The 17,229-nt window shown below is 36.9% G+C and overlaps 1 protein-coding gene across 9 annotated transcripts in view; it reads right to left on the minus strand.

Moving 5' to 3' along the window:
* camk2d2 (calcium/calmodulin-dependent protein kinase (CaM kinase) II delta 2) overlaps window positions 1–17,229 on the minus strand; it is a 55,917-nt gene that overhangs the window by 9,505 nt on the left and 29,183 nt on the right. For all 9 annotated transcript variants that reach the window (XM_041981965.1, XM_041981963.1, XM_041981964.1 and 6 more), the window contains exons 3-12: window positions 11,969–12,028; window positions 10,970–11,024; window positions 9,262–9,327; window positions 8,652–8,724; window positions 6,240–6,342; window positions 3,367–3,450; window positions 3,145–3,239; window positions 2,672–2,794; window positions 2,437–2,520; window positions 2,147–2,189 (exon numbers count right to left, since the gene is read on the minus strand). In XM_041981965.1, the coding sequence (XP_041837899.1) occupies window positions 2,147–2,189; window positions 2,437–2,520; window positions 2,672–2,794; window positions 3,145–3,239; window positions 3,367–3,450; window positions 6,240–6,342; window positions 8,652–8,724; window positions 9,262–9,327; window positions 10,970–11,024; window positions 11,969–12,028 (786 nt within the window). The remainder of the gene's footprint in view (window positions 1–2,146; window positions 2,190–2,436; window positions 2,521–2,671; window positions 2,795–3,144; window positions 3,240–3,366; window positions 3,451–6,239; window positions 6,343–8,651; window positions 8,725–9,261; window positions 9,328–10,969; window positions 11,025–11,968; window positions 12,029–17,229) is intronic.

Raw genomic sequence — 17,229 nt, forward strand, 5'->3', positions numbered from 1 at the left:
ATGCAGCAAGCATATCCATTAACAGTGCTCATCGTCAAACTCCAGTTGCGAATTCTAACTGCAAGATCCATAAAGCAAGGTAAAGAAATGTTTTGTGTAAAACTGATCTTTTATGCAAGGCTGCTATCCAACTACATACTAATTCATAAGAGAGGGGCTGAAGAGATGGTGGTTACTGCAGATGATGGGAAGGACAGCTTATGTGTACCAGACTTACAAAATCCTTAAATTCACATTCACACACATGCACTTAAAACCAAGCAGTGAAATTTACCAACACACTTTCAGTAAGAGAATTAAAACATTAAATTGCCTTTGAAAATGCATGCCGCATCCTTGATTAAAATCATGAACTTGTGCAGTTCAATATTACTATTTAAAAGAATGGATGTCCAATCTTCATGCATCTTTAGCAGGCCTTTAAAAAGCCTAGTCATCAAAACTTATTGGTTGGACCCAACCCCACACATTTCCTTTTCATTCCAGAAAAGTCTTACCTCAGATGGATACCAAAATCCAAAACCAAAAAAGGAAAGAAAAATGAAAACAAAGAAGAAAGTGATGAATAAAAAGAGATACAGATGTTCTGATTTCTCTGTAAGAGTGAAGAGTGAAGTGGGCTAGTGAGACCCAGAAAATTAGAAACAGATCAAAAGGAAACATGCAAGAAAGTATGGTAAAAATAGAGATTGAGCGACAGAGCAGCTATAAAAAAGATAAAAGGGAGATGTTTCTGCTTACAAGGGGCCTCTTTTGTGCCAAAATCCTCTTTGTCCAATACAAAGAAAAGGCTTTTCAGTATATGGTAAACATTTGTCCTTCTTTTGTTTCCAGAGTTATGGTTTCTCCACTCTTTTAGAAGGTACATGCTACGTTGTTAGCAGAAGCAGAGCTGGAGGGGTGGTCAGGGTGGCATTGGCCACTTCTAACATCTAATTGGACAACGCAGCTTCCACCTGAGGTGATTGACAACTCACTGGAGGAGACAAGCGTGGCTCACCAGCGCCACTACACCAGTTTTAAGCTACATGGCACTGCTAATCAAGTTACATGGTAGCACGAGATTAGTTTTAAGATAATTTAGGGGAACCATGTCATATTTAGTTTTTTTAGTGAAGAACTGTTTACACCACAATGCTAAGACAGTAAAATGCAAAAGTTTTGTTGCATTCTGGCCTCTTGTTTACACAGTAAGAAAGTTTTGGGTGGATTAAACTGAAAATATTTGATAGCTATTTTTGACTGATTTGCCAGATTTAACAGCCTTCAGAGTGAAATTTTCCTGCAACACAACAACACTGGCAGACCTCATTGTCATATTTGTGCTGCTATATCTTTTTAATTCGTTTGGTCTGTAGAAGCAAAACCTGTTTCTGGTAGAGTATTTATGCCGTCAGCAAAGACGCAGAGGTTACATGCGTCATATAACTAGCGGCTGACACATAACGCTTCTGCATTAGGCCCATTTATCGATGCAGACTGACGGACAGTTTCATCTATCAGTATACGCATGAAATTTGGTCCATTTGATGCTAGTTATTTTAAAAGTAAGCTATCACATAAAAATGTGGCAAAATATAGCTTGTAACAAACTTTACTTTGTATAGACACCTATAGCAATAAAGAAACGGGGAGATATATCTGACTTTTTGTAAAGAAAGACACAGATCAGGCATCAGCAGTCCTGACAGCTCCCACCGTGGAGCGTCATATACTGCACCCCAAAATTAACCAACTTATCTGTGTATGGACTTTTTTTTTTTTTTACTTGTAACAAATATTTCAAATTATTGATTCAGATTATTAATATAAAGATGTTTTATTTCTCATGTCTCCCTAATGTCTAATGTCTCTAATGACCAGTTATCACAACAGTGTATGTGAGTGTGTGTGTTAAAGAGAAGAAATCAATAATTTTCCTTCTTAGTAAATGGCTCCCCTGATAAAGTTGTGCCCACACTCTGACACCCCCAACCATGTATAAAAGTATAGCTTTGCCAGTGGCTGTTAGGAGAACAGTACTTTACCATACTACAAAAGTATAAAACCCTGAGAAAAGGTCACTCAACCTTCTTATTGGACTAAATGTTTCTATCTTGTATGTTTTGGAAACTGGTTCTTGGATACCAGGCTGAGAGAAACATACCTGAGAAGTTTCTTGTGACCAGCAAAGTGGTCAATATTGCTCCCTGCAGTGACAGAAGAGAAGGAAAAAAGGAGGAAATGACGATGGACAAAAAGGAGGAGGACACAGAAAGGAGACTGATTATAAGGTTGCAGCAGGAAAAAGAGAAGCACGGCAACAGGGCAACGTGGCTTCCAGAAAGTCATTTTAAAGTTATAGCAAAGTCTGGAGTAAGAAAGACAGAGAAGGGGGGAAAAATGGCTTGATGGCTTTATCTGCATTAGTGGAAACATGACTGAGAGAAGCCTCACCTTGAGTTTCCTCCTGGCATTAAATTTCTTCAGGCACTCCACAGTCTCCTGCCTGTGCATCATGGAAGCTACAGTGGATCGTTGCTGCAGGAAGAATAGAATTAGACATACTATGGGTAATGCAGTATTTACCAAAACTTATATACTGAAACAAATCATTATTAATGTTACTGTGTGTGCTAATGTATTTCTGTATTTTTATCTATGTGTGTGTGTGTGTGTGTGTGTCACATACGCAGATCCAGGGGTGTTTGAGGGCCTCGGCAGCAGTGATGCGTTTGCTTGGGTTGATTGTTAGCATCTTGTTGATCAGATCTTTGGCCTCAGGAGTAACGGTATCCCACTCTGGGGATGGGAACTGTGAAATAACATTTCACAACATTACACAAAAAAAGAAAACACTCAAGAGTAGGCCACAAAATTAATAGACCATGCTAAAGGAAAGAAACACACAGAATGTGTATCCAGCCATGCCCCTGTGGAGCAAATCAATTGAAGGAAAAAATCCAGATAAAAGATATAATTCACTAGAGGTTCATGGTTATAAATATATATATATGGGTTTGTTTCTATGTGTTCAATGAGCGGGTTTCTTTGTTTTGTCTGAGAAAGAGAATAAATTTTAACAAATTACATCTGCTTGATTTTTTTCTTTATCAATGTTAAGCCATTTTGCACCAGTTCATGTATGTTTGTGCACACACTTACATCATAGGCCCCAGCCTTGATTTGCTGGTAGAGGCGATGCTGATCTTCATCCCAGAAGGGAGGGTAGCCCACCAGCAGGATGTACAAAATGACACCTAATACAAAGTGACATGTGAAGTCAACTCATGTGAACCTGTGTGTATGTGTGTATACATATTACAGCTTTTATAAACAGAAGCAGTTTTTTTAAACAACATGAAGGTGTCTGTTTGAGTTGTTTACCACAGGCCCACATGTCCACTGGTTTCCCATATGGATCTTTCCTCAGAACTTCTGGAGACAAATAGCCTGGAGTTCCAGCAAAGCCTGGAGGAGTAAGAAAGGAAGTAGCCAGTAAGGAATGGGTGTGTGGTTAAAAATTCCAGTATGTTGCTCTTAGTTTGAAATTCATTGGAATCGTAAACAGACGTTTAAAAAAAAATTTAAACAAGAAACATCTGGTAGGAAATCTTTACTGCGCCCCACAATTGGCTGGACGATTAAGACTCTGATTTGTGCACACACTTAGGGAAATCTCTAGGTTGAATTAGGACTGAAGACGGTTTTATATCCTGCACCTTTGTCAGTAAGTTTATCAAAAAAACACCCCACTCAATAAAGGGCTTAACCATACAGTCCCATTCAAAAATGCTGGATACACTAACAGATTAATTTTTAATGAAGTATAATAATAAAAAATATTAAAGAAACCCAAAACAGTAGAGCCACTGGGATACATTCACAAAAGAAAACTAACATTTTGATTTTTGAAATATCCTTTACTAATAAACTTTTGTGCACATTTGTAGCCCCTCTGTGATCTAATCTGGCAATCTGGTCTGTAAAAAGGCTCCAAAATGGAAAGGATAAAGTCAAACAGCGAAAAATGGCAAATCTGGAGCATACATATTAGGAATTTAAAAACTCCTAGGGAGAATTTAGAGTGACCAAATAACCTAACATGCATATCTTTGGATGGTGGGAGGAAGCTGGAGTACCCGGAGAGAACCCTCACGGGAAGAACATGCAAACTCCACACAGAAAGGCCACTGTCTGAACTTCCCTGCAGTCAAGGCTCGCGAGGCCGCGGTGCAATACAGATGTATGGACTAAAACTTTTAACTGATACATTAATACAATACTTGCCCGATTCCCTTTCCTGTTTCTAAGGACATCACTTTCAGATACTATTTCTCTGTTGTAGATGGTGTTATATTTGTCATTTTTTGTAGCTGCAGCTCAAGAAATGAACAAATTATGTGCCCTTGCAACAGACTTCCAATTAAAAAGTTTTTTCAGGCATGTTATGTATAGAGAAAACATTGGTTCATTACTTGAGTTAGCAGCCTTTATTATGTTTGAATGGTTTATATATTAGTCTTAGTGTTAAGTGAAGAAGAATATAAACAAATGAGAAAATTTGGAATTTATTTGTTGTAAATCTGGAGTTAAATGTATAGAAGTGCTACCGGAGTGAAAATGTCTGGCTCACAGTATGAGAAAAACTCATAAAAAATATTTCTAAATAATAAAAAAACATAGCAGAATATTTGAAAAATCAATATCTCACAAAAAAAAAAAAAAAAAAAAAAAAAAGAAATCTGGACTGCATCCTGAATTTGTTCCATAAAAAGATTTTTTTTTCTCACAGCTTTTTATTTTGAGCATTTATGCAACTGGCCTGTTGATTATAATATTAACTTACCTACCAAGACTAGGAAATGTGAAATGGTTCCCATTACAGTTAAGCTATGTTTTTATGTCTGGGCAAAATTTTAAATTTTAAATTTTAAATTAAAAATCCCGATGTATGTTATGTATATGTAGACAAGATATCTGTCCCTGGAAGCAAACTGACAGATGGTAAGTAGTTCTGGAGTCTTTTAACTTGCCTTGTTTCCTAAAATCCCTTTACAATGTTATGCACACATTCATACACTCATTAATACAGTGTTTTTTATTATTCTCCCACATGCAAAAACCACACATGCAAAAACCAATAATATGGAGAGAAAATGCACTCAATATTATTGTCTGTGTGTGAGTGTGTGTGTGTGTGTGTGTGTGTGTGTGTGTGTGTGTGTGTGTGTGTGTGTGTGTGTGTGTGTGTGTGTGTGTGTGTGCAATATATGATTTGCAAACAGTATAAACTAATTTGTGTGTAACTCTGGGTACTTGTATGCGTAAGACATGGTTTGTAAACTATATAAACCATGTTGTGTGTAACCTTGGGTATTTGCACATGTATGTTTAAATACACACACAAATATCTAGAAATTACACACACATAAATTTACACATGCACAAATTATGAAAATGCAAAAACATTCATATTTTAAGCACAACTTTTTCACCTTTAACCTCATAAATCTATTACTTTCGTTTTCAAAAAGGCTTCTGCGCATACAAATCATTAAATATCCATGCACAAATCCTAGTACACACAAAACCGTATTAAATTATTTTTAATTAGTTTACAGAGTTTGCAAATCCCTTATTAAACATACACAATGACACTGACTCGATTTTCTCTGCATACAATAACCACTTTTAGGGGTTGATGTGGGATGCAGCATCTTTGATGCAGTAACGTGTCATATGTAAAGACACATATCTGTACTTTTGGATAATTATTGGTTGTGTTGTGATTTGCTTTTGATTGAAGCGAACACCTGAACCCAGTGTTACAAGTTCCTAAACCATACCTGCTACTTACATTTGTCTTCAGTTACAATTTCCATGAGTTGCAGTTTATTAAAAAATTTTCTTTACTTCTGCTGAACTTGATGTATCTCCACTTTTATCATTGCCTTTCAGGCTAGGTTGTGACCAAATGGGAATGTGACCTTCTTTTTCTTTTTTAATTTCATGTGGCTTTAATATTTGGGATGTTACCAGTATGTTGATCAAAAAATTAAAACAAACATTAAAAAAGAAGATAAAGTTGGGATGCTTATTAGCATGGAATAACCCAGTCTGAGCTGAATTTCTCTTTATTGCTACTAAGAAGAAATTCCCCACCACTGTCAACCATCAAAATGAGTAGCGGATCAACTGATTGGTTGTTTGAGTGACAAATTGTCTATGATTGAAGAAACAGATGGGTGAATACTCACCAAACCATGCCTGTTGGTCCCCCTGTACTTCGATAGCCAGCCCAAAGTCAGCCAACTTGACCGCCGCCCCCTTCAGCTTACTGGCCAATAGAAGGTTCTCAGGCTGGGGGGGGCGGAGTCAAACAGGTTAGAAGTGAGAGGTCACACGCTCAGGGACCAAGCTGCTCACAGACACAGATCTAAAATCAGATTAGCCAAACCAAATCCTAATCAAAACCATTAGGGGTCAGTGACACTAAACTGCTCTTAAATCAGTGTCTGAGGCAACTCCCTTTCTGCCACACAAATGACAGAGACACAAACATGTGCACGGGACCAACTCTCTAGGTGACCATGGACATTTTGTATGCTTGAGCTGTGGACTTGTTTCCTCAGTCTCATGGATTCAGAGGGAGTGACTTGGCAGTGGATGTGATGTTTACGTCCACAATACCACCAATTCACCATTAAAATCCATAAGTGGGAACAAATTGCACAGTGAGGGGAGAAAGATACAGGGGGAAGGTGTGGTGTCACAGAAGGTGTGAGTGTAAAAACAACTGACTCAGCCACGTAACAACAAACACACTGCACACTAACGCAGTTTTGCACAATCATGAATATTTCTCAGCCCACAGCAGCAAGACATGAAGACACACAATCTCATACACACACATGGGCACAGGTGCAGAAAGGTCTTTGCTAACCTAAGGCCAGAGAGACAGTGTGCTCTTATGAATAAAACATTTCCTAACATTTAGAGACCCTAAACACAGACAGCCTGCAAGCAGTCGGCTTATAGACGACATATAACTTAACAGGACACAGACACTAACTGACAACACAATTATTAGCATGATGATGAATAAATCGTCCTTATTATGAAAGACTTAGAAAACCCCACATCATTCTAGCAAAAGGTCTCTCTCATGACCAAGTCTGCAGATTAGAAATCTAACAAGCAATTATAACTCTTTAAACTGTTGTTTCCTGTTATAGTAAATATATTCAAAAGAGCTTCTCTGTCCTCTCGTTCCTCCACATCAAAAATGCTGATAGGAAACAATGAAAATACAAACCAGCCACTAGAATATTCATGACATTAGAAAATCTTTTCCATTCCAACAAAATGTGTACATAATTATGCAAATGATGATAATTTCTGTCCATCTTATTGTTGACTGCTTCTATTGTTATGACCACCACTATAGCACACATAAAAAAGCACAGTAATGTAATATCAAGCTAGTTTGAAAGTGGCAGCTTGAGTACTAAACTAAGAATAGAGACTATTTCAACAAGGATCAAACATTAAATTCCAGTATTTAAAAAATAAGGTTTTATGGTTTTATGCATCAGGAAATGATTAAAAAGTATCAGATCCAACCAAGGTGTCTATTAAGCAAATATAAACTCAGATAAAAAATATTTCACACTGCACAAACCAAAATAAATGGATAATGCAGAAGCAGTAAGAAGCAAATTAAGTCTTTATTTGGTCTTTAAATAGAATGTAAAAAATAATTATAATAAGGTATTCACCAGGGGGACATGTGTCAGATTGCAAACAACAGGATTCTGAGCAAAGTTTTTACCATATGGTGATGCAATACGTCTCAGAAACTGTATGCGTCAAATATAATGTATTAAGAGTTAAAGGGTCTCATCACAACATTTCAATAAGATTGGCATATGAATTTTGACTGGAACACTGCGACACCTTGATTCTTTTATTTCCAACTAAGACTTTCTTGTTTGTCATTGTTCTATTTCATGACCCAAATCGAGCCAAGCTTTAGCTGTCAGACAGATGGCCCTACATTTGACCTCAGAATACTTTGGTATATAGAGGAATTTGTGGTTGACTTAAAGACTGTAAGATTCCCAGGTCCTCTGCCTCCAAATCAAGCCCATATCAAGACCCTCCACCACTGTCCTTGACCGTTGGCATGAGGTGTCATCTTTGAATTTAACCAAAACATAGTGATGTACATTCTGTCCAGACATGCCCATTTTAACCCTAACCCATCTGATCAAATAATAAGGTTTGATTAGCAGCCTTCATTATTGTTAGATGAATGATGTGGCGTCACATTGTGTTGTTCACTGGCATTTGTATTAACCTATTTTCATTGTTTTTAATCTAATCCTGATACATTAAACCTTAAAATTGAACAAGAGTATACTTTCTTTTATGTATGACTATAGACCAAGAAAATAGGGTCTAAAAAATATGCCTCCAAAGTATGCTGCGAACAATCCATTTAATGATCATATGTTTTCTATCAAATGAAAAGAAGAGAGAAAAAACACATCTTAAATTCATCAAACTTCAAAAGAAGCAAATGACAGAAAGATAAAGAATGCAGATCTTTCCGAATGTTATTTGGTTCGAATGATATGGATTGCAGCTACATCTGAGGACATACAAACCTTTAGATCCCTGTGAACGATCCCGTTAACATGGCAGTGATGGACGCTTTCCAGGATCTGCTGTATGCAGTGGCTAAGGGCAAGGCATGAACAGGTTTGTGGGTGGAAAGAGAGAGAAAAACAAGGAAACAAGACAGAGAAAAAGAGTAAATGGGAGATGAAAAAAATAATAATAAAAATGTGCATTTTCTCATAAGAACCTTTATATCTGACATGGTTTGCTTGACTGATGGCAGAGAGTAAAATGACAGCAAGTCACATTTCACTAGATTAAATGTATTAAACTGTAAGGTAACACCTATATGAAGAACACTATATACACTCTTACTCTGTCTCTTTCTCTTGGGAGGCCATATTACAGCAAAAAGCTAAGGTAGGTTGTGTATGATTAATACTGCAGACTTTATATCATTAATCATCTGTATAAATAACTCTATGAGATGCTGCAGAGACGGGGTAGCTGTATCATACCTTTGAGACGACCATATGTGAAGCACACAAATATGTAAGCACATAAAGTTCCCTCCATTGGCAGACAGAGATGCATGATGGCTGCTGAGCTCAGCGGTGTGTGCCTGTGTGTGTGTTTGTGGTGGTGGTGGGGAGTTACCTGGCATCAGCTTCACTGTAGTACTCCCTGGCTACGATGTCCTCAAACAGCTCTCCTCCTGTCACCCTACAGGGACACAGAGACAGCAAGGCTTTAAACAGGATTCAGTTTTTCTCTGAAAGAGAACTGAAAGAGTACACATTCGTGTTCTTCAACTGAAGGCTAGCAGACACGTATGGCAGCTTGTGTTGTCATAAACATAATCAAACAGCATAAACTTAAATTACATATGCTAAATGTAGCCAAATCTAAACACTAGCAGGCATGCTTCACTTTACTCTAAAAAGGACCTGCTCACTCTCTTTCTCCATCACCTTAGAGGATTACTTCCAAGCAATCTGTTGCTTCACACCAGTACAAGTCTTCTGGAAAGAAATCAGTGATAAATTGTCCCTCTTATTTGATTGCCAGACTCGACTTACTAATAATTGCTTTAAAAAATTGAATCCAGACCGTATTTGATATTGAATCTTTGTGTTTTAAATGTGTATTATAGTAAAGTTGAAACTTTTGTATTTTAAAAATTTGTTTCCTTAATTCATTTTCGTAGGTCAGTTTCAGTTCTCTCCATTCAAATTCAGATCTGAAATTCAAATTCAGATCTGAAATTCAAACTTTTGTGCCACACATCCGGGACCTGACGTGAGGCAAAACTAGTGGATCGCAGATGGAGTAACGTCCGTTTTGTGCGGTTGTTCTCAATTGCTACCAGCAGAGAGAGGGCGAGGGGAGGGTGGCGGCGGGGAGAGAAATTAAGAGTCACCGAGATCCAAAAACAGCAAACGGCCAGCCACTCTCACTACAACGTCAGTTACCATTCTTGCAATGGCACTTGCCATTTGTGTAGCGGTAGTTGCCGTTTCCTCAACAGTCTCAGCGGTTTGCCACTGTGGGTTGGTTGCAGACTTTTCACATTAGTGGTAACACCTAATACACTAAAAAGTGATAATGGGCACCTATAAAAGAAGTTCCGGTTAAATAGCCTTATTGTTGCAAATTACTGCGCTGACTAAACGTTAGTTGGTAACCATGGCAACAGAAACTCAGCCGCCAGGCTGGAGACACACCAGATCATGTTTGACAGCACATCGCTGTGAAAGCAGCCTGCAGGTTTATTGAGTTCCATCAGTCCAGGACAGACGAGAATGGAGCAACATTTTGTTGTGCCGCAGCGTCCCAACCAGCAGTGGTCAGGGTCCACAAACGTTAAATCCCCGTCCTTCAAACGCCACTATGGACATGTCAGTATCTTTATAAAATGTCACAATCAACAGCAATGTTGCATTTAATTTTAAATAAGTTGTCGCCTGTCTTTCTGTCTTGATTACCTTACTTACTTACTTGCTTGATACAGAGTGAATGGTGGACAATATTATAAAAAGGATTTAGGATAGACTTACTTGAAACACTTTTTCTTATGAAAAACTTATGATTTTAACAGTAAAAAACAACATTAACGCATTAATAATTTATTTAATATTTTTTTCTTTCGTAAGTGACTATGGTGAAAGCGGAGCGGGATAATGCCCTCCGAGGTGTCCATTATCATAAATTAATGGACGATGCAGAGGCGTGAACAGTCCGACACAAAGCAATACAGTTATTTCATATGGTGTGGGGGGGGTTGAGTGACGATAAGTAGTTGAGAATGTTAAAATGTTTGTGTGTGTGTCTGAAAGATACACAGACTAAGAGCTTGTTTACTCACAGATCAAACACCAGATAGTGGAAACCCTCTTCTGATATGCTGTCATGGAGTCTTACTGTAAAAAAAAATAGATTTAACAGAAACAGTCAAAGGACAGATAACAAAATCAGGGACAGACAGGAAAAAATACACTGGCTTAGCAAAAAAATTCCAATTTAAAAATAAGTCATTTCTTGGAAGAGATTATTTTAGAGCAAAGATGGGAAAAACTACAGAAAATAACTCAGGCCAAGTCAACCGCAAAATCTGCCATCAAAAAACATCCGTAATTGGTTCAAATCTTCGTGAACTAAAATTTAGCTTTTAAATTATTAAAATTAAGAAATCCTGTGGTGTTCTTTAGTAATATAGTTTCAGGCTTGGATCTTTGCAGCTTTGATGACCAAATGTGAACTATTAAAATACAATTATAGTGTATTGAGACCGAAGCTTGTAAAGTTAATAAAAACCACTGAACATTTGTTTTTTTTATAATAAAAACTTATATTTTAGACTTTTTACAGTATTTCTGTCACAATTTTCCCCCCTGCTTATATTTCATAATATAAGGCCAATGGATCATAAAATTCCAGTCATGGTTATTGTCTGATTTTATATAAGAACAGTCATCTTGAAAGGCTGAATTGAAATTAATAGAGAGATCTGAAACAGTAACAAGGAAGAAATGAAAGAGCTTCTGTAGATGAGTGTGAAAACAAAAAAGAAGAGACAGCTTTTATCAAAGGAATAATGAGGAGGAAAGAGTATAGAGGGTCAGTGGTTTAGAGAGGGGGCTCCTGTGTCTTTCTGATGACTCAGCGGGGACAGCATTATTAGATGCATGAACACACACACACACACCTCCACAAACTTGTTCTCTCCTTCTCCCTAGCTGTCGCATAACTATGTCTAGAAGATGAATAGCCACAGCAGAAATCACAAGAGACCTGAACGAAATGTGCGTGTCTTCATGTGTGCAGTTTAGTGTGTGCATTCAGAGACTGAGGACACTCCGCTCACCGATGTTGGGATGCTTTAATAAACGACAAATCCTCGCCTCTCTCTCCAGCTTTTGATGATCTGAAAGAAAAGCAGAGGACACACAAACACAGACGGGTTACTGTAATGCTCTTCATTGTTTCCCGCAATGACGGGCTCGCTAAATCATCTGACATGAAGTTGGCCACTACTTAGTTTTGCCTCAGTGGAGGATGCGGTCCAGTGTTTGGGCATCAGCGTCAGTGTGTGCTGGCTTTGTGTCAGCCTGCCCTTTTCCTTATCAGAGCAGAAATACTTGACAGAAATAATGTGACCTGCTATGTGTTTGGTTAAGTGCCACAAACAGGCAGGCCTCAGCAAACAGCCAACACAATGAATCAGCACAGTGGGTTCATAATGACCTTTGGTGTGAAGCTAAACGTCAGCTGCCATAAGGAGTTTCAAAATTCAAAAAGCAGTAAATATAAAAACTGAGATTTCCTTTCTTTTTAAGTAATTTATGTGAATTAAGAATTTGGACCCACTTGTTCCAAGGGTTTAATGTGGGTCAGAAAGATAACTGGCTTTAATCAGCACATTCCAGATAAAGAACTATTTAAAATGATCAAACCTGTATTACTAGTCCTCTAAATTTCCTCCAACAGCACTGCAAGGACTCTCTGTGATGACATTTATCATTCAGCAGAGCCTTTTGAAGGCTTGGCTTTTGACAGGTTCATCTCTGTGTTATTTTTTGTTGTTGTATCAGAGTGATAAATGATCATTTATTTTTTTGCTTGATACTCATGCTTGTTTGGTTGGGTTACTTTATGGGAACACAATATAATTTCATTAATTTAATTTCATTACTTAAATACAAAAAAAGCCTTTATAGACAACTTTGTTGTATTCATCTACTTTATAACAACTGAAAATGCTAAATATATATATGCATAACACATGGCAAAAGTGTGTTATCATTTGACCAGTTTTATTATATTAAGTTAGTAAAAATCCTTCAATAAGGAATAAAAGTTTTGATAGTCACTCACTAAAGGTTTAATCCAGATATCATTACAGAATGAGATTTCATAATCTTTTGTTTAATTGAGCAAACTTTTTCTAGATTTGATCTAATCTAACAGCAGGAACCCAATCAGAGTGCAAACAGAGACTTTGGCAGGGGAAAGTGCTACAAACCAGTATCTCTTAATGGTTATAGATACCCTGTGGTTTGGATTAAGAATCACTGGTTGTGTGTTTTTAGCCACAAATTTGGCCACAAATTAATAAGATCAAATCTTGAAAATCATTCCAAACATTCTTTATTTATTACCTTTTCCAGGGGAGCTATTTGAATTAAACCTGTATTAACATTATTATGTATTAATACAACAGTTTGTCCATTCTAGATTAGTGTTGATCATAGTTTACTATACCTGCCTGAATACCCCAAACCCCAACCTACATGTTTAAGTTTGTGAAGTAAACATTAGTCCTGTTAAACTTTTTAAGCTACCATAGAAACTATATATATATATATATATATATACCGTCAATGGACGATAGACAATATGGGTTGTCTTTGTCAGTTATCTTCCCAGTACAACAATGAAATCCACATTCTAATTGGATTACAACATATGCCAAGTTAACAAGCAGGAAAACCACTCAGTTCTATGAAGTAAACAAAGGAAAGGACAACATGGAGGTTACTGGTATTCATGCTCTGCTGTTACGGAATCTGAGACAGGAAATGTGGCAGCATACACTATCACATCTATCTTCAACTAGATCAGACTGATTTTATCTGACATTCTTGACGTGAAGTGACACACAAATCTGTCTAACAAAAGAAATACAAGTCTAGAGACTCTGGTTCCGAGAAAGGGAGTCAGAACAGCAGTCATTACAATGAGCAACACAGTATGGTTTTGAGGCGACCCATTTCAGCTTCGCCTCAAGGCACAAGGAGCTGGAGAAAGTGCAGGAGAGAAACAAGAGCAGCAGGTTCTGCTTTCCTATTCCCCAAATAAAATAGGACGCCTATTTTTTACTCTCATCTGTGTTCTCTCCTCCTTTTTTCGAGATGTTGTGGAAACTGCACACTCTGTGTAGCACCAGGAATTACCAAAAAAGAGACCAAGCAGCTTGTTGTCATTAAAGACATAATCCAGCTATCAGTTTGTGTTAGTGTGCTGTGCATTGACGTAAAGCAACAAGCATAAAACCTGTAAAAAAAAAAAAAAAAACTCAAAATCTAAAATGGAAATCAAACTTGACAGGGAAATGGAAAACATATGAGTTTCATGAGCTGTTGAGGCACTACTGTTACAGTGAAAACAGAAAAAGAGATTGTAAACAATTAACAGCTGTGTTTGTAGAAGACTGACAATCAGTGTCTTAACCTTTGAAAAAATTATGACTTTGAATGAGCAGTATATAATAAAATATATATTGCTGTAAACTAAGAATTTCTTAGGTATATATTCTAGCTATATATATATATATATATATATATATATATATATATATATATAGCTCTGTTGATGTTGCACCCACACCAGAATCTGCCAGGTCCACACCCTTTCCAACCATACACCACAGCAATCACAATGCTGATTGTCCACACCTGTCCCAGCCAGTCACTCTACAGACTCCTAATCTTCCACACCTGTACCCATTCTAATCACCCTGCTACAAATACCCCAGCACCACACTCACTCCTCGTTGGACCTTGTTTGCACCTACATAGACTTGTCCTCTCTCCCTTCCTGGCTCTGTGGTTCCAGAATGATCGGTCTACTCCTCAGGGTCAGCCTGTCGTAAGTCCCTACTTCTGTTATCCTGAGTTTATTTAAAGTCTGTTAAAACTCCTGTCTCCGAGGGGTCCATGCTTAACATTTGAGTTGTCATAGAAATGTATAATCATGAAAGGTTGTCTAAAGTTCCTTATTCTGAATAAATCTAAAATAAAATTTAAAAAAATTATTTGAAAAAAAAGCTTACCATTTAGATGGTTCTTGGCAATGCCAGAGGGTTTGATTTTTGCCTATGTCTTTTATAATTGTTTTTTCTTAATTACATTTCCAAGGAAAGGAAACGTAAAGGCCTACCTCGCTGCATGAGAACTTGATAGAACAATTAAATTATGTCTAAATCCGTCATCATTTCATCACCTATGAAATGCAGCAGCTTGCCTTTTTGACAAAAAAGAAACACCTGCATTTGTCTAACTAAACGGGCTCCCAGTCCATTTCAGGGTTTAGTTTTTTAAAAAAAAACAAACAAAAAAAAAAACATTTTACTTGTTTTTGATGTTCTAAAGGGTATGGCACTGTCATTCCTGTCCAAACTTTTAAACTATTACCTTTCAGCAACTGAGATCTAAAAACCAATTTTTAAACATTTTTCGCTGGCTATGTCTTTTTTTATATTTCATAAACAGATGAGCACATATGTTTTTCTGGTTGAATAACCACAACTACAATTTTTTTTATTTTGCTCTTGGTTTATTTGACTTTTGTTTAGTTAGAATTTAGTTATATTTAGTGATTCTTTTCATTGGTAAAACTAATACAGCAAATCAACTGTCAGCTGAGATTATTTTAAATGTGCTTGGGGGGGAAAAAAAAGCAAATTATAGAAAGAAATAAACTTGATCTTCAAAATTCTTTCCTTACAGGCTTTGCAGGGGTAATGAAGAAGACTAAGTGGAAACGACATAGAAGACCCATCTTTATTCCTGCACACTCAATGTAATGCAGCTCTTTTGTGTGGTTGCAAGTGTGCCATATTGCCTGTGAGAACACGCCAATTCCAATTTTGTTGAAGTGTCCTGCCAGCTGTAGAGACAGGCACAGCAGCATGGAGGCAGAGCCAGAAACAAGGGCAACTCAGACATTATTGCATTATTAGCAGGACCCTCTGAGCAAGGTCACTAACCTCTCCATCTCTGTCTCAGTTTTACCATGACACAGACTAGCACGTTATGCTTTAATGTCTCTCAGTCACAAACTCTGTTTCTCATTCACTAACTTCATACATTTTTCTTTATTAAAACTATCTTTTTCTCTAAATCATAAACTTAAATTTTCTTTAAGCTTTTAACTCTTTTTGTCCCACATTTGTTTGCTACAGCCACAGGGCCTTACAGCCATGTTGTGGACATGACTACTTTGATTTTTGTGTGAATACATTTATGGTCTTTTATAAAAATGCTAATGTACAATGATTTTTATCACTGCATATGTTGTATTTTCTTCAGTGTCCTTACTGGCAAAGGGAATTCTATAACTCAATAACTATATATTTTATTTATTTTTTTTTATTACCCTTTCCATACCCGTAAATGTAATGTATAGGGACATTCACATTTTCCAGTGTTTTCACATTAGAGCAGACATAATCCTCAAGTTTTACTTTAACAACTTTTTAAGTCCTCCATAGGACAATTGGGGGTCTCTCAACCAACCTGCTGTTTAAATTTTATTTTGGGTTACTTTCATTAAAAGTGAGAATGCTTTACTAAAATATATTTTTCACTTCCTGGTTTAAGCAAAAACATTATTTGATTAGGGAATAAAATCAAAACTTCCTGGTTAGGATTAAATTATATTCACTGCACCATTTTCACACTCCACATGCATCTGGACCATAAAACACTCCACATTCTGTATTGTTCATTTGTGTTACCATATTTAAATTACAGTGCAGAGGTTTGGGGAAACATTTATAAAACTACAGTACAATCACTTTACCTACTTCAGAAATGAGCACTAAGAATAATTCACAACACTGGTTATAGAGATCACAAAAATTCCCTATTCTTAAAATCAAAAATATTGAAATTTAATTAACTTGTTGACTTTCAAACAGTACTAATCATGTAATAAGCAATTCATAACCTGCTCCCTAATAATATTCAAAAAATATTTTTTCACAGAGATGGTGGGTGTAACTTAAGGGGGAAATTACATTTAAAGCCTCTGTGTGCTCCTACAACATTTAAAAACTTTTTGTGTCTCCGTACATGGAGTAAAGTTTTGGAACAGACTGAGTGGGGCGCTGAAGCAATGTCAAAGCATGAACTAGTTCAAAAAGCGCTACAAACACTTGGTTTTTACATGGTACAGGAAAGAAGAAGGTGTTGACAGTTATTGGGGGATTACACTTATTGCTATATGTTTAAGTTTTTGTTTTATTCTATTCTACAGTCAGTTAGCAGACGCTTTTAGCCAAAGCGACTTACATTTGAGAGTAAGAACACGAGCATGAATTCAAACAAGATGGGACATCATAAT

This window comes from Melanotaenia boesemani, chromosome 4 (genome assembly GCF_017639745.1).
Source record: "Melanotaenia boesemani isolate fMelBoe1 chromosome 4, fMelBoe1.pri, whole genome shotgun sequence".
NCBI lineage: Eukaryota > Metazoa > Chordata > Actinopteri > Atheriniformes > Melanotaeniidae > Melanotaenia > Melanotaenia boesemani.